General features: G+C 55.1%; 2 protein-coding genes across 2 annotated transcripts; both read left to right on the top strand.

Annotated features, from left to right (window-relative positions):
- Positions 1 to 1,933: 1,933 nt before the first annotated feature.
- NRM (nurim) lies at positions 1,934 to 4,753 on the top strand (the record flags this gene model as incomplete). Its single annotated transcript, XM_082664071.1, has 4 exons — positions 1,934 to 2,066; positions 2,624 to 2,820; positions 3,424 to 3,600; positions 3,956 to 4,753. The coding sequence occupies 4 exons, from the start codon at positions 1,934 to 1,936 to the stop codon at positions 4,235 to 4,237; spliced, it is 789 nt and encodes a 262-aa protein (XP_082520197.1). The 3' UTR covers positions 4,238 to 4,753.
- A 1,519-nt stretch (positions 4,754 to 6,272) lies between these two features.
- Positions 6,273 to 14,373, top strand: PPP1R18 (protein phosphatase 1 regulatory subunit 18). The gene is made up of 3 exons (XM_082664036.1): positions 6,273 to 8,486; positions 12,597 to 12,807; positions 13,474 to 14,373. The coding sequence occupies exons 1-3, from the start codon at positions 6,867 to 6,869 to the stop codon at positions 13,491 to 13,493; spliced, it is 1,851 nt and encodes a 616-aa protein (XP_082520162.1). The 5' UTR covers positions 6,273 to 6,866; the 3' UTR covers positions 13,494 to 14,373.
- Positions 14,374 to 16,771: the final 2,398 nt, after the last annotated feature.

The raw sequence follows: 16,771 nt of genomic DNA, 5'->3' as shown, positions 1-16,771 counted from the left end.
TCACTTCAATTTAAAAAAATACTGATTAGTTTTGGGCACTTTTCTGCAGGTAAGTTATACTTAAGTTTGGAAAACTTTGGTGTAGTAGAAACAGCATGAGCTTTGCCAAACGCTGTGCTGGCTTTTAGACATACCTAATCTCACAATATATATTAAGCATAGCCATAGTGGGTGTGGCACACAGTAGGACCCAGATAAATATTAGTCCCCTTGCACTGCTCAAAGCCTTGTACTTTGTGAAGCTTCCTGTGTCCTTGAGGTCCACTGGATTCCTTACAGTACCTGCTGTCTCTATAGCCCCACTTAGCACTCATGTGCACACCCACTTCATGACTGGTACAATTTAAGTGCCCCGATTTAAATTTCTAGAGAAGAGAGATCTTTTCTTACACTTCCAATGAACCCTACAGCTCATAGCACATTGTGTAATAAATGTCTCTGTCAGTCAGGATCCTAAGAGGAAACTATGGCACAGTCAAATTAGGATAATTTGGAGAGAGTTTAATGAAGTGAAAATTATAAGTAGGCCGAGTGTAGAGAAATCACTAAGAATATTGCCAGTACCCACAGCTCTGTTGTGGCCACCTGTAAACCCAAAAGGTTGAGAGGAGGGAACAGTTACATAGAAAGGCTTCCCTCAAATGCTGTGATTTTCTTTGATGTAGTCCATTCAGGACAACTTCCTGAGGCAGAAAGCAGGATGGAGAGTGAATCAGGAGGGAAAACATAATGATGTCTGGTACAGTATAAAATAGCACTGATTCAGAGGAGAATGGGAATACTAAGCCTCCGGGAGGAGAAGGAATGTAGAGCCTGTGGGATGCTGTTTGGCAATTTTGTCATCCCTGAGCCCACAGGACTAGCAGCTCCTTAATTCTTATCTTGGGAAATTTTCTTGATCTCTTTAGGCCTATGTTTCTTCTGTCTATTAGCTGAGGGAATTAGCTTCATGATCTCTAAGTTCCTTACTATGGTCATAGCTACTGTGACCAGGTCCTTAGCTACATGATCTTTAATGGAGAAAAACCTTACTTTACTTTGATTTTTAGATGTGAATGTTAGTCTTGTAGGTATTACAAACAGGTCTGTAGGGAAAATTTTGGACAAAAGATCTTAGTGCTTTCTGACTAGTAAGTGGAGTCTAATATGAGGTTGTATAGGTAGTTAATTATCACAAGCTTGGATAAAATTAATATACTACAACGTTTACAACTGTAATAAAGTTTTCTATCACAAATATTTTAACATATTGTTACTCTCATGTTTACGAAGTAACAGCCTTTGGCATTAATAGAACAAATCTTTCAGTGTTACAGACAAGTTCTCTCCCCTTAGCAAGTGGAGAGGCAACAAACCAGCTTTATGATAAATTACAGACTAAGCGTTTGTGGTAAAATAGTCACTCTTTTTCATCTAACAAGCTGTAATGGATGATTCAGAGCTTTGGGTTCTCCGCCTGGGTCAACAGTCTTCCGTTCTCTCACCGTTCATTATTAAAGTGTTAGCTGAGGCTTTGTAACCTCTGACTCTGGCTGTTTTCTAGTCAAAGCTGTTAAAGGAAGAGGGGATCATAATGCCGTTTCTGCAAGAACCCTGCAAGAGAAGAACTGTCTTCGTTTTAGATGCGAAAACTAGCCCAGCTGCGATTCAAACCACGTGCATGACTGAACAACCGCTGCCCTTCTCACCTCTCACTTGGGATTCTAACATTCCCTTCTGTGACGCGGAGATCGCAGACCGGGGAAAGGCACTTAAGGATCAGCCCTGAAGCTCTGTGAGAGAGAGCCGCGCGCGCCGGCCGGAAGCCTGGGCGTCGGTGCGCGGGAGCCCCGCCCTCCTGGGCAGGGTCCCAGGCGGGAGGCGGGGTCGGGGCGGAGCCTGCGGCCGCGGGAATCCCAAAACCGCCCCTTTCCCCACTCCTCCATTTCTCGCCATGGCCCCTGCACTGCTCCTCGTCCCTGCTGCCCTCGCCTCTTTCATCCTGGCCTTTGGCACTGGAGTGGAGTTCGTGCGCTTTACCTCCCTTCGGCCACTTCTTGGAGGAATCTCGGAGTCTGGTGGTCCGGGTGAGCGGGAGGGACCGAGGATGAGCTCTGGGGTAGGAAGGTGGAGCCGGAGCAGAGGGAGCGGGGGCGGGGCTTGGAGACAAATGACAGGGGAAGTCCAGGAGAGGGAACTAGAACCGTGAAAGCCGCCGAGACGCTGCAGGGGACACCAAGGGCTAAATTAGCAACTCAGGGATTAGCGGTTTGGAGAGGCGGGAGAGTGAGGACTGAGGGGGAGAGAGGGCGATAAGCAGAGTATTCTAAGGAAAGGCTTAGTAAAGAGGACTATGGAGAGTGTTATAAAGAGGGAGCATTTGGAGAACCGAAACAAGAAGGGCACTCCAGCCATGCCTTTCGTGACTGACCAGCATGAATCCTCTTCCCCAGCTCTGAAGGAGGCCTGGGGAAGAGGGAAGAAACAGGGAATAGAAAAGTGAGGTGGGCAAAGCTTAGAGAGGAAGCATTAAGGCTCTTGAAAGCATTAAGGGACATGGCCTGGGGTCCCAAGAAGAGATAAGAGTAGGGAGTTTTTCCCACAGTCTTCTTGATCTTTTGTCCCTTTCTCCAACTCCCGCTAGATGCCCGCCAGGGATGGCTGGCTGCCCTGCAGGACCAAAGCATTCTTGTCCCCCTGGCTTGGGATCTGGGGCTCCTGCTACTATTTGTGGGGCAGCACAGCCTCATGGCAACTGAGACAGTGAAGTCATGGATGTCCCGGTACTTCGGGGTCCTTCAGAGGTCTCTGTACGTGGCATGCACTGCCCTGGCCTTGCAGGTATGAAGCCCTGGCAGCTGAGTCCTCAAGGGAAACAGTCTGTGGGAAGGATTCCGTCGACTGGAGAGGCAAGGACCTTAGGCTTCTGATAAAACATGGGTTTAGGAGGAGAACTAAGGGTGTTCAGGACTGTAATCTCAGCTCCCATTCCTCCACAGCACATATCCTACTTTTTATCAAGAATGGTGTACTGCTTGACATTCCCCGAGCATGATATGTGCATTTTCACCGTTGCAACTTTGTTCACGTTGTCCTGCTTGAGATTCCCTTGTTAACTCCTCTTCAGTCCTATCCTTTCTTCAAAAGCACTTCCCTAGGTCACAAGAGAAAGCTTCCCAGTTAGTACTCATCTGTTTCTCAGTGGGTGCTTGGCCTAGGCTACTTTGTGTACCTATCTGGTGACTCTCATCCATTCTTTAAGTCCTCAGAGTAGAGACAAGTCATTCTTACATACTTGGGACCCCACCCAGCACCCTCCACATGTTGAACATGCTCAGGTAGAGGCGGGGAGAGCAGCTGGCCAGCCTGGGATGGGGGCAGCCTCTGGGTCTAGGTCTTTCAAGGGTGGGCTGCTGGGATACCCAGTCCCTCATCCTCCTTCAGCTGGTGATGCGGTACTGGGAGCCCGTGCCCAGGGGCCCCGTGTTGTGGGAGGCTCGGGCCGAGCCATGGGCCACTTGGGTGCCCCTCCTCTGCTTTGTGCTCCACGTCATTTCCTGGCTCCTCATCTTCAGCATCCTTCTCGTCTTTGACTACGCAGAGCTCATGGGCCTCAAACAGGTGAGGCTCCCAGATCCCTACCCAAAACCTCTGATCCTTTCTAGAATACCTCTTTCCTCTCCAAGGATGTCCCTCCTCCTCCCCTACTCTTCCACCTGCCTCTTGCTTTTGACTCCCTCACCTCCCTTTCTTGTAAGATAGTCTCCCCTTAGCCCTCCCTCAAAGGCCAGAAACCATGGGCTTCCTGGGCCTGGGGAAATTTCATGGACCAGAGATGAGGGTCAGGGACCCCAGTCTCAGAAGGGTGGTTCCTGGGCCTGCGTTATAGAAGGAGGGTGCCTCGAAGGGGAGGAAAGAGGCAGCTAAGTTGCGACAAGGGCTTGACTCCATTTCTAAGCCATTCTCCCTCTCTTAGGTGTACTACCATGTGCTGGGGCTGGGCGAGCCTCTGGCCCTGAAGTCTCCCCGGGCTCTGAGACTCTTCTCCCACCTGCGCCACCCAGTGTGTGTGGAGCTGCTGACTGTGCTATGGGTGGTGCCCACCCTGGGCACTGACCGCCTCCTCCTTGCTCTCCTCCTTACCCTCTACCTGGGCCTGGCTCACGGACTGGACCAGCAAGATCTCCGCTACCTCCGGGCCCAGCTGCAAAGAAAACTCCACCTGCTCTCCCGGCCCCAGGACGGGGAGGCCGAGTGAGGGGCTAACCCTCGTTCCAAGCCCTGTACTTCCTTTTCCCCTCCAATTCCAAATCCCCTTAACATCCAGGCCTTGGCTGCTTCAGACCAGAGGCCCAAATTCATGGACTGAAGGAGCTGTCCCTTCCCTTGCTTGAGCCTCCACTCCTTGGGTCCAGCTCCATATCTTAAATTCTGAGTTTCAGCCATTGGACTCCAAGGGCCGCTTCTCACCAGCCAGGAAGAGGGAGTGGGGAATTTATCTGTCTCCTCAGAGTTTAGGGCTTGACCCTCCATTAACAACCTCCTCACAAGGAGAAGGGTCTGGCCTGACCACTCCCCTGGTCCTATTTCTGGCCTCTGCGCCTCAAGGATCCTCTTCTCCACGTCTAGCTCCCCTCCTAGGAGCTGGACCAAGGTCCGCAAGTTTGACGATAGTGGCTGCCCCATCAGGCTCCACACCTTGCAGCTGCAGCCCAGCCCCACTGTCTGGCCTTTCCAGCTCCCTAGGCCCTGCCCCTGGGCTCCAGACTCATGAACCTAGCTGAGCAGATATTTCTGCTCTTAATTCGGGTGACTAAGGGCTCCCTGCTCTCCCGAGTAACTCGCGCTACAGGAAAATAAAATTCAGCCTGGTTTTTCTACGTGTAGCATGCAGTCTGTCAGTGTCTCTCAAGCTGCAGGGCTGCCTCTGGGAAGGACAGGCGAGCCAGACTCGAGTCTGGGCATCGGCCGCGCCCTCTGATGACCGCTGGGTGGCGGCCACTCCCCGCGGACCGCCCCACCCCCCTTCCCGAAGCACCCGGTCTCCCTTCCTCCAAATCCCCCAATTTCCTCGCTGCAGACCTGGGGACCCTCGGCAGATAGGTTGAAGCGGAAGAGTGGGGCAGCGGCTCGGGTAAGGGAGCTAGCTTCCAAAACCGTTGGCTTCCGAGCGCCGCTCCTGCTGCCGCCCCCTCCCTACGGGTCCCCCGCAGCCCGGCGGCCGCCCCGGCCCCCACGGTAACAAAGGCTGGCCCGGGAAGGCAAATGCGTGGGGAGGAGCGGCAGGAGATGGGAAGGGCGGGCCCGGCTCGGAGCAGCTGCCGCTTCCTCCTCAAGTCCCTCGAGGGGCCTGAGTCACGGGCCGCCGCCCTGGGTTGGCGAGCTGGGGGCGGAGGTCTGGACACCTGGGTTATCCGGGAGCCGGGTGAGAAGCCCTGGGGACAGACGTCGGAGGGCCAGGGCTGGCGGCGGGAAGAGAGGAGACCCGGAGCCGAGTCCCACGCGGGGTCGGAGGGAGCGAGGCTCCGCCCCCTCGCCCGGCTCCGCCCCGCGCCCCCTTCCCTCTCCCCATTGTCCTCAGACAAAGCGGCCGTCTCCCCCCGCCCGGTCCCCTGGTCTCTGTCTCCGTCCCTCCTCCTTGGCTCCCTCTTTCCGTCCTCCTCTCCCTCCCTCCTCCCCTCCCTCCTGTCTCCGGATCTCCCTCGATCCCTCTCTCCTCCTCTTCCTCTCTCCTCCTCTCTCCGGACGTCAGGCTCCTTCGCACCCCCTCCCCTGGGAGCCCCGCGGCGTGTGAGTTGACTGAGGGGCTTCAGCCTTGGGGAGGGGGTGTCTCCACTCCCGTCCCCGCTCCCGTCCCCGGCCCGAACCTTGGGCTGTCTCCTCTTTGTGCCGAGATTGCCTGTCTGTGCGGTCAGAGCCGGGTGGGGATGGCCGGCTATGTCGGGGTTCCGTGAGAGCCAAGACCCGGGTACAGGACTGGCAGGCTCCGGAAAAAAGAGGTGTGGGGCCGGTGCTCCGCACGCCTGGGTCCCGGGGCACCGCCGGTGGGGGAGGCAGGCGGTGGTGCCGGGACCGCGTTAGGGTGGGGGTGGACGCCAGGGTTCTGGGAACGTGCTGGCAGGTCCGACACCCGGGTTCCGAAAGTCCCCGGAGGAGGGTATTTCCCCTGACCCGCCTCGGGGCGGAGTGCGGGGCGGAGGGGTGGGGGCTGGGGGGCCGGAGAGGCGTGGCCCGAGCAGAGCTGGAAGGGGAGCCCGGACCTCCTGGGCCCACGCTGAGACGCGCCGGGCTGCAGCCGCGGAACCCCCTCGCCCCTCTGCCCCCTAACTTCCCCTTCTCCCTTAGACCTCTCCACTCTCCGCCCTCCCACCTCCCCGACACCCCCTCAGGTCCCAGTGCCCCCTCTCCGGCGGGATTCCCTGACCTCTCTTCCCACTCTCACCGCTCCTGGGGTAGCGGTGAGGCAACCTCGCCTGGACCCTGTCCCCCTCACGTCCAGCCTCTCCTTTCTCTCTTCGCCCTCGCGCCAACTTCTCTCGTTTTTCTCTCTTCTCACATTCTGGGGACTGTCTCTGATACCCAATAACCTGTACTGACAAATCTGACTCCTGCCTCTTTGCCCTGAATCTCCACTCTTCCTCTCAACCCATCCCCCGACCGCCATCAACTTGGCTATTAGTTTCCCCTTCACTTTCTCAGCTTTTCCCCTTTCTCTGCTCCCCGCTCTTTCCCTCTGTCCTCACCCTCAGCTCCTCTGCCCTCCTCTGTGTCCCACCTCTCCGCTCCACTACCTCCCCTCCCACCCCCATTCTCACCCTCTGGGCCTCTCTGGAGCCTCTCCTTCCTGTTCTCTGCCCCCAGCGTTCCCCACCCTCCCCAAGGGGACCATGGCCACCATCCCGGACTGGAAGCTACAGCTGCTAGCCCGGCGCCGGCAGGAGGAGGCAGCCGTTCGTGGCCGGGAGAAGGCAGAGCAGGAGCGGCTGTCCCAGATGCCAGCCTGGAAGCGGGGGCTTCTGGAGCGCCGCCGGGCCAAGCTTGGTCTGTCTCCCGGGGAGCCTAGCCCTGCGCCTGGGACTACGGAGGCTGGACCTCCAGACCCAGACGAGTCTGCTGTCCTCCTGGAGGCCATTGGGCCAGTGCACCAGAACCGATTTATTCGGCAAGAGCGCCAGCAGCAGCAGCAGCAGCAGCAGCGGAGTGAAGAGCTACTTGCAGAGAGACGGCCTGGGTCTTTAGAGGCCTGGGAGCGGAGACTCAGCCCTGGGGAGATGCGGGATCAGAGCCCCAAGGGAAGAGAGTCAAGAGAAGAGCGGCTCAGTCCCAGGGAAGCCAGAGAGAGGAGGCTGGGGATAGGGGGAGCTCGAGAGTCGAGCCCCAGGCCTTTGGAGGCTCGAGACTGGAGGCAGAGCCCAGGAGAGGCTGGAGACAGGAGCTCCAGACTGTCAGAGGTGAGGAAATGGAGGCTGAGCCCTGGAGAAACTCCAGAGCGGAGTCTGAGACTGGCAGAGCCTCAAGAACAAAGCCCCAGGAGAAAAGAGGTGGTGGAAAATAGACTGAGCCCGGTGGAGTCTGACAACCAGAAGTTGGGCCTGACAGAGGCCCATAAATGGACGCCTGACTCCAGAGAGTCTCAGGAACAGAGTTGGGTACAACCGGAGGCATCAGAGTGGAGGCTGAGCTCAGGAGAAGAAAGAAAAGACTGCTCAGAGGAATGTGGGAGACAAGAAGAGAGGCCAAGTCCAAGGATGGTCCCAGAAGAGATTACAGCGTTGTCAGAGACCCTGACAAGGGAGGCTCCAGACAGCAGTTCTGGAGGAGTGGAGGCAGCAGAACAGAGACCCACCCCTGCGGAGGATGGCGAGAGGGGCTTGAGGCTGACAGAAGGGTGGAAATGGACCCTGAACTCTGGGAAGGTTCGAGATTGGACACCCAGGGACACAGAGACTCAAACTCAGAAACCAGACCCTCCAGAGTCTGCCGAGAAGCACCTGAGTCCTCTCGCTGCAGAGGCTGGAGAAGGGGAAGCTGAGAAGGAGGAGGCAGGGGCTCAGGGCAGGCCTCTGAGCACCCTGCAGAACCGCTGCTCTGTGCCCTCCCCCCTCTCACCAGAGGACGCTGGGACTGGAGGCTCTAGACAGCAGGAAGAGGAAGCAGGGGAACTCCGGCCCCCACCAGCAGCCCCTCTGTCTCCCCCACCCCCAGCCCCACCTGCCCCCCAGTCCCCTGGGGATCCCCTCATGAGCCGGCTGTTCTATGGGGTGAAGGCAGGGCCAGGGGTGGGGGCCCCCCGCCGCAGCGGACACACCTTCACAGTCAACCCCCGGCGGTCCGTGCCCCCTGCAGCCCCTGCCACTCCGGCCAGCCCAGCCACAGCTGACGCTGCAGTCGCTGGGGCTGGGAAGAAGCGGTACCCAACTGCCGAGGAGATCTTGGTTCTGGGGGGCTACCTCCGCCTCGACCGCAGCTGCCTTGTCAAGGGGTCCCCTGAAAGGCACCACAAACAGGTAGGGAGCAGCCAAGTCAGACTCCTCAGAAGCCCACTGTCAGCTCTCTGTGGGCTCCTGTCTCTGTCTCATACGCCTGTATTCTTGTCTCGGTCTATGCGTTCTTGTTGATTCCTGCCACCACTCTTCCTCCCCTGCGCACACACCCTTCCTTCTTGTAGCCCTTCTTTTCCATTCACTTCCCAGCCCAAGGAGGCTGCCCCGCAGGCAAGCGCTGTCCTGGGTGTGTCACTCTCAGGCTGTGCCCAGGCTGCTCACCCTCCGTTCCCTCAGGCTCTGAGCCCCCAGCCCCCCAGTTCTTTCCATTGCTGACTCTGTGACCCAACCCAGGCCGTCTGGTGGGAGACCTGAGCTGAGGCCACAGCCTGGAGCCTGTGAGGGCAGGGTCCGCAGGGCAAAAGCACTTCCAGCCTTCCAGCGGGGAGGATGTCGGGGCGGGAAGCCTGGGGAGGTGGAGGGGTGGCTTTGGGCTTGTAGGGAGAAGTGAGCGGAGGAGGGTCTCACAGACCCGAGGACGAGGGGTGCGGAGGAGGGACCGCAGGACAGCAGGGGGAGGGGAGTGGAACAGGGCCGGCCAAGGAGCAGAGAAGGCTTTCGAACCCCGAGTCTGCCCCATGGGAGAGACGCACACAGAGGCCATTTGAAGTGGGTGACCTCGAGGTTGCACACCCCCAGCTGGGCCGCTGCTTCAGACAGTACTCCCTTCTCTCTTGGGACAAGAAAAGCCTTCTCCTCTTCCAAAATACCCCCTCGCCACTCCCTCCCTGTCCTTCCTCCCTGGGCTTCCCCTCCGTCCCCAGAACTGGCTCAGCAGTTGGTTTTCCCCTCTCTTCCTGCCATCCCGGCCTCTCCCTCCTCTTGGGGTAGAAAGAAAGAGAAGTGAATTTGGAGGCACTGTGCTGAGAGCAGGGAGTACAATGGGAGTTAAGGACGGGGTGGGGTGGGGGCGGGGTGGGGGCCGAGGCCAGCAGACGAAGGCAGCGCAGGGAAGTTGGCAACAGCCAAGCTGTCAGCCAAGCAGACTTCTCCCCCTGGCCCTGGCCCACGTCCTTCCCCACACATCAGTTTCCAGCTTGAAAAACTCTAAGGAAAGAGAGGTCTCTGCATCTAACATCTCTCCAGAGACTGGGAAGACCTTCCTAGTCTCCAGTTCTCATCTCATGTGTGACATCCTCAGACTTGTTTTTTGTGTCCTCAGTATCAGTGGGAAAGCACAGGGACCAAAGCTCAGGGTCACTTGAGACCCCAGTTCATCTTCACATGAAGCTTAAGCTCCCATCCCTGAGCTATGGTCCCTGAGTCTGTCCTGAGCTCTTGGACTGCTACCAGCCCCCTCCCCTTCAGGCTGGGCAGACGCAAGGAAGTAGATGAGGAACGACCAGGGCGAGGTGTTCAGAGAAGTCACTTCCTGCTGTAGAGGTTGGCTTGTGCCTCTGGGGAGGAACAAAGAGGGGAAGGCGTGAATTTGGGGGCCCAAAGCCCAGGGACTGTCTGAGCGCAGGGCAGGACCTGTGAGGGTGACCATACCTAGGTCAGGGAGCAGGGGAGCCGGAAGCAGATCGCCCAAACAGGAAGCCTGGTGGGGGGGCGGCCGGAAGGCTGGTGGGGCTGAGTGGCAAATGCAGGGCCACGGGCCTGCCAGAACTGTGCTCAGGATGTGGTGAGAGAATAAGGAAGCAGCCGCTCGGGGTGGGGGTGGGGGTGGGGAAGAAGCAGCACAGAGTTCTCTAGGCCCAGACACCTTCCCCTCGGCCCTCCCTCAGGCCTGCTCCACTTGCCCAGCACCCTGCTCATCAGGGACAGGCATGTCCTGTCCCCAGCTGCCAGATGAGGAATATGAGGACCCTGCCACCCAACACTCCCCCCCTTCCCTAAATAACTCCTGTTTTGCAGGCTAATTCCATCAAATGTATCCCTGCCACTGGGAGAGAAATCCCAGCCCTGCCACTGGAGCCCAGGGGTTGGGCTGTGGCTGGTGCCCTTCCCCAGAGGCCCCTCTGGCAGGGAGACCAGCCCCTCCCCTCTCCAGCCCCCTTGTGACCTTATATAGCTGATGAGAGGAGTGAGTCACCCCCTCCGTACCCCCCACCCCACACGCCCCATGCAGGCTGTGCATTCCTGAGAAGCCCAGTCAGAAGCTGGGGCGGGTGGTGAGGAGGGAAGCAGGGTGGGGGGAGAGAGACAAACGTGGAGGGAGAGCAAATAAAATGGATCCTTTTCCAGAGCAGATAATAAACTACGCAGCTTGTTATCTCAAAAGGTGATATGAAAAGAAAACCGAAATGGGTTCCCAGAAGTTTGGGTAAATCTGTCAGCAATAGAATTAGTTCCTTTTGAGAAACTGGGATATAAGGGGTCTGGTTCCTGTCACTTGATTCTACCAGCCAGCTGTTCCACAGACACAGACTGGGGGTTGACTGTGTACAGACTGGACTGACCCCGCCCCCAGTATTCCCCCAGTGTTGGTCCTCTGTTGGGACCACATCTGAGGTCTGGATGAAGCCTTCCTTACCCATTGTGGCAACTTCCACGTTTCTGTTGACAGCAGACACAAATAAGTAAACAAATAAGTAAATTCTCTGGTAGGTTAGGTTAGAAGGTGGTAAGTGATTATGGGAAAACATTAGAACAGGGACAAGTGGAACCCAGAGGGCCAGGAGGTAGGAGGAGCGAATATGACAACTTTATAATAGCATGATGCAGAGAGAGGGAACCATGGCTACATTTGGGGGAAGAGTGTTCCAGGCAGAGGGAACAGCCAGTGCAAAGGCCCTGAGGTAAGAGTGCCCCTGGTGGGGCTGGAGGAGATCACAGCCAATGTGGCTGGAGTGGAGGAGGATGCTGGAGAGGAGTGGGGAGAGGCACACTGGCAGCCCCCTGTAGGCCTTGGCCAGTCTCTGGCTTTTGCTCCCAGTGAGGTAGGGGCCAATGCCAGGTTTGGACCCAGGGAGTGACACACACAGTCTCTGAGTTCTAGCTTCCCTCAGGGACCCAGGTGTTAGCAACCACCTGTGCAGCCACCAGCCTGGTTTCTCTCCTTATACCCCAGTCCCTGCAGAGACTCAGGGGTGCTGGGCTGCAGCCCTGAGTTTCTCAAACAGACGCCAGAGGAGGCCTGGGGAGATCATCTGGACCTTTCTGAGCCGTTCACATGGAATCCTCCTGTTTGTCTCCTTAATCGCTTTGGCTCCCAGAGTTAATCCCACCCTGCCCCTTCCCCCTGAGCTTCTTAGGAGGGCAAAGGGGAAGGGTAAAAAGGTAGTGAGAGCAGCTGGGGCTCGCCTGCTCTTGAGACAGTATGTTTAGGAAGGATTTTCTGCCCCGTCCAGATCCCTTCTGGTCATTTGCCTCTGTCTCTGCACGTCCCTTCTGGTGCACTCTCCACCCCCATGCCATGTTTGCCCGGACTTTCCTCTCTGCCCCTGTCACCTCCCCCAGCTGCACCTTTCAGGCACTCAGGCTCATCTTCTCCCTGTGTTTTGGGGAGAGTCTCTTCTCCTCTGGGCTTTTCTGTTGGTCTCCGCTCCCCTCTCAGACCCAGGACCCTTTCCTGTGGGTCCACTCCAGCTGGAGGAGGGGAGTGAGGGGGGTGAAAGGGGCTGGTGACCAGGGTCCTGGGTTTCCCCCAACATCAAGGGGCCAAGGCTATGGAAACCATTGTGCCTGTCTTTGCTTTTGGTGGGGATCCCTCCCAGCCAGCTCTTTCCAGCTCTTTTCAAATCTCACCTCCTCTGGGTAGCTGTCCTGATTGCTCCCAGGGTGCCCAAAGACTCAGTTCTCATCACAGGACTTATCTCCATGTTTTTAATTTGTTTTTACCCTTCTGCCTCCCACACTCTAACCCACTTGGTCCTCCGTTACTCACTTCTGCCACCTGGGCCCCCGCCAAAGCTCAGGTCAAAGTCAATGTTTCTGAAATGATATGATTGAAGAGGGAAAATCTGGGACTGGAGAGAGAGTACTGAAAGGACAACTGGCTTCCAGAGTGGCTGGGGAGGACAAAGTCAGCGAGTGCCCAAATCCAGTCCCCACTCTCCATCCTGCACCTGTTACCCTGCGGTCTTCCCCCTGCTGACCTCGCCTCCTCCCCCCTTTCTCTCCCACCCTCAGCTCAAGATCTCCTTCAGCGAGACAGCCCTGGAGACCACGTACCAATACCCCTCCGAGAGTTCGGTGCTGGAGGAGCTGGGCCCCGAACCTGAGGCCCCCAGTGCCTCCAGTCCCCCAGCGGCCCAACCCGACGACGAAGAGGATGAGGAAGAACTGCTACTGCTGCAGCCAGAGCTCCAGGGCGGGCTGCGCACCAAGGCCCTGATAGTGGGTGAGCGCGGGCTCCGCCGGCCCGACGGCGCCCCCTGGTGTTCGGAGTGGGCGCTGCGATCCAGGAGGGAGGGGGAGGATTTAATGTTGGCGCTTGGAAGGGTCTTGGCAGGGCCTCTAGCCCAACTGCTCCTTTCACAGATGGGAAAACGGAGGTCTTGGGAAGCGAAGTGCACGTGAGGTCTCCATATTTCAAAACCAGGCCTCTTTCTGAGCGCTCTAGTGTGGTTAAAAACACAGCGTTTGGATCAGACAGGCCTGAGTTTGAATTCCATCTTGTCTCTTAATTGTGGTGTGACCTCAGGGAAATCACCTGACCTCTGGCCTCAGTTTATTATTGTGAAATGGGGTTAATAATAACTACCTCTTGGAATTGTTGGGAGGGTTAAGTAATTTTTGTAGAACACCTAGGAACTACGGCTGGACATCAAATTACTTAACCTCTCCTGGGGGTTATTGTGAGATTAAACGAGTTATGAGAATGGCTGGCACAGAATCCATGCTAAATGAGTGATGGCTGTTACTAGTAGTAACAGGCACTCAGGATGTGGAAGATATTATAAGATTTCCTACATGCCAACTGGCCTTCAGTGTGGGCAGTGGGTCAGGAAGGCGGGAAGCAGAGACCCTCACTCATTCTCTATCCTTATTGCCTCCTCTCCCACAGATGAGTCTTGCCGGAGGTGACCCTCTTCCGACACTGGGATATACCTCCCTCCTTCCCAGAACTGAAGATCCTGGAGCCCAGAAGATTCAGAGCAGACAGACCTTGAACATGAGCCTGGCAGGGAAGGGCAACCCACATCTTCCAACTTGCTTTCCTCATCCTGTTTCTGGGGGCGGAGGCAACCGCACAGTTTCCACCCTCATCAGACATGCTGGTGCATCCTAGGTGATCCAAGATCCCCATCAAGTCCTGGGGAGGAGCACAGAACTCACGGGGCGCAGTGGGGGGGTACGGATGGAGCACCCTCTCCATCTCCATGGGCAGGGTAACTCTCCCCACAGCCTTCCTTGACTCCCCACCCGCCCCCTGAGGCTCTCGGGATTTAAGTACCCATGTCCCTGGGAGACCTGGCCCCCACTGCATTTACAGGCACCTCTCCCTCCTGTTCCTTAGGTCACTGCCCCTTTGTTTACAGCGCCTGCCTCCTTTCTTGACCACAGCCTGGTTTACAAAATCCCCCAGTTCCCAGCCCCACCTGCCAAAGTCCCGGGTTTACAAGCCACGTCTACTTGTGTGTCCACAAAGAATCCTCTCCCCTGTCCCCTGAAGTCACCTCATTGGGGTGACCTGGGGGTATGGCTTCCTCCACCTTTGCTCAGTATTACTGTCTCAGTTTTCCCCAAGAGGGAAGGCTGGGAACCTTAACTCTGTATCCCCCTCTAGTTATTTAATTCTGTTCCTCCTAGTGGTTCACAATTGAACTGAATTGCGAGGGTGTGGGGTGAGTAATGAGACGCCTCAACTTTCTTCCCCCAATTCTCCTTCCTTCTCCATTGCCTGGTTTTTTTGGTTTTGTTTGTCTTTTTTTAACTTTCCATAATAAAGTGGAGCTCTCTCCGACTCTCCTGCTGCTGCTTCTTTAGAAAAAGTGCATGTTGGGGGTGGGGTGGGCTCTGGGCTCCTCATTCCAGGCCTCTCCCTCCCATCTTCTTCTTAGCCGTGAAGAGGAAGCAGCCACGGCTGTGGGAGGGGAAAATGACGAAGGTGAACCAGGAACTCAGCAATGACTTGTAGAAAGGGCTCTGGGAGAGCCTGGCACTGGTTTCTCAAAGGACTAGCAGGTGAAGGACTGGATTTTTGTTGTTGTTGTTTGTTTGTCTGTTTGTTTGTTTGTTTTTGGCTGCGCCTCACGGCTTGCAGCATCTCAGTTCCTCGACCAGGGATTGAACCTGGGCCACTGCGGTGAAATCGCCAAATCCAAACCCCTAGACCACCAAGGAACTCCCTGTTTTTTTTAATTCTCTCTTTTTTTTAATTAAATTTTTTTTTTAGTCTAGGGCTGGTTTGAGAAAGGGCAGTTGAAGCATCCACTAGACTGGAAGTACCATGAGGACAAACTGTGTTGGTTGGGTTTACTGCAGCATCCCCATGCCTGGCACCTCGTAGACACAAAAATTTATTTTTAAAATGAATGACTGAGCAAATGAATGAAAAAATGAAAAGAGCCAAAAACTTGGAAGCAAAGGACACTCTGAATTGAAGGATTCTGGTATTCAGAAGCCTAGTGCAATGCAAGCAGCCAGATAGTATGTGATTAGTAGTGGCTAATCCAGAGGATTTTACTCCAAGACTCAGGACCATAAATAATAAGTCTCCTGAAATTGCTGCAAGTATAGTGTATGTACAGAAGTGCAGATTCCTCAAAAGGGTCTCCTCTGATAGACAATGGGATAATTCATGGCTTTGTGGCCCAAGTGTAGTTGGTACTGGGAGGTTTCCCCATTTCAATGAATTTTTATTTTCTACAAATGTAGAATATCTGTATTTTACTTATCAGTCTTTTTTTTTTTTTTAAGTTCTCCAGGCTAATCAAGACATGGTTAAGTAGTTGTAGTCCTTCTATCACTAGAGGATGCTCCTTTCAGACTAGTCAGAGGAGATTCCTTCTTTATTAAAAACAAAGTGTATTAGACAAATTGATCTTAAACATATGCCAAAGGTCTTTAATTTACCAGCAAGGGAACAAGCAAGGTGTCAAAAGAATGAGCCACTTCAGAGAGGATGTGGGTAGGAGGGAAACAGGATACTACATGAGTAGCTAATTAGGTAAAGATCCTAATCAGTTGTGACCCAGGAAAGCAGAAGCAAGAGGCTCTGAGGTGCCAGGGGTGTCCACAGTCCATTTCAGAAATAGAAAGCAGTGCATTCAATAAGTTAATGAGGGCTTCCCTGGTGGTGCAGTGGTTAAGAATTCACCTGCCAATGCACGGGACACGGGTTCGAGGCCTGGCCCAGGAAGACCCCACATGCTGTCGAACAACTAAGGGCATGCACTACACTACTGAGCCTGCGGTCTAGAGCCCATGTGCCACAACTACTGAGCTCGTGCGCCTAGAGCCGGTGCTCCGCAATAAGAGAAGCCACTGCAATGACAAGCCGGCACTGCCGCTCACCGCAACCACAGTAAGCCTGCGTGCAGCAACGAAGACCCAACGCAGCCAAAAATAAAAATAAATAAATTTTTAAAAAAGAAAGAAAGAAGCCAATGATGTGGAGCTACCTGTGGCTGTTAACTGGAATAACAAATGTTTCTTTTCCCAGCGTAGTGTCGATAAATACAATTAATTGTAAAAGTATGAAGCAGGATCAAACAGAGGACGGCAGAGTCAAGCAACAAACTCTGCTTATTTAAAATTAAGCAGTCACCAGTGAGTTTCTCAAGCAGTTAGCAAAAAAAAAAAAAGCTGAATACAAAAAGAAAAATAAAAAAAAATGCTGAATATAGTTTGCACATTCCTTAGTTTGCAGATCTTTTAAAATAACTTCCAGAGACAGCGCCAAGAAAAGCGGGCACCTTTATTTTTTCTCCACATCCCTTCTCCTGCCTGGAGTCCTCTTTTAAGCCTAACCTGTATTCACTTCTGCGGAAAGTACCAGTCCTAGCAAAGATCACTTCTAATCAGCACGGCCTAATCTGTAATAAGCACGGACCTGATCCTCTAATTTGAAAGACTGCCCCACCAGCCGCGCGCGCGCGCGCACACACACACACACATACACCTTGCATTATTTTTGGCTCCATGGAACTTACATGTCTATTTATTTATTTATTTATTTTTGCGGTACTCAGCCCTCTCACTGTTGTGGCCTCTCCCGTTGCGGAGCACAGGCTCCGGACGCGCAGGCTCAGCGGCCATGGCTCACAGGCCCAGCCGCTCCGCGGCACGTGGGATCCTCCCGGACCGGGGCACGACCCCGTGTCCCCTGCATCGGCAGGCGGACTCTCAACCACTGCGCC

Source organism: Grampus griseus (genome assembly GCF_964374135.1).
Source record: "Grampus griseus genome assembly, chromosome: 10".
NCBI classification, from domain to species: domain Eukaryota; kingdom Metazoa; phylum Chordata; class Mammalia; order Artiodactyla; family Delphinidae; genus Grampus; species Grampus griseus.
Note: the sequence above shows the minus strand (reverse complement) of the source record. Positions and strands in the feature narration are given on the sequence as shown.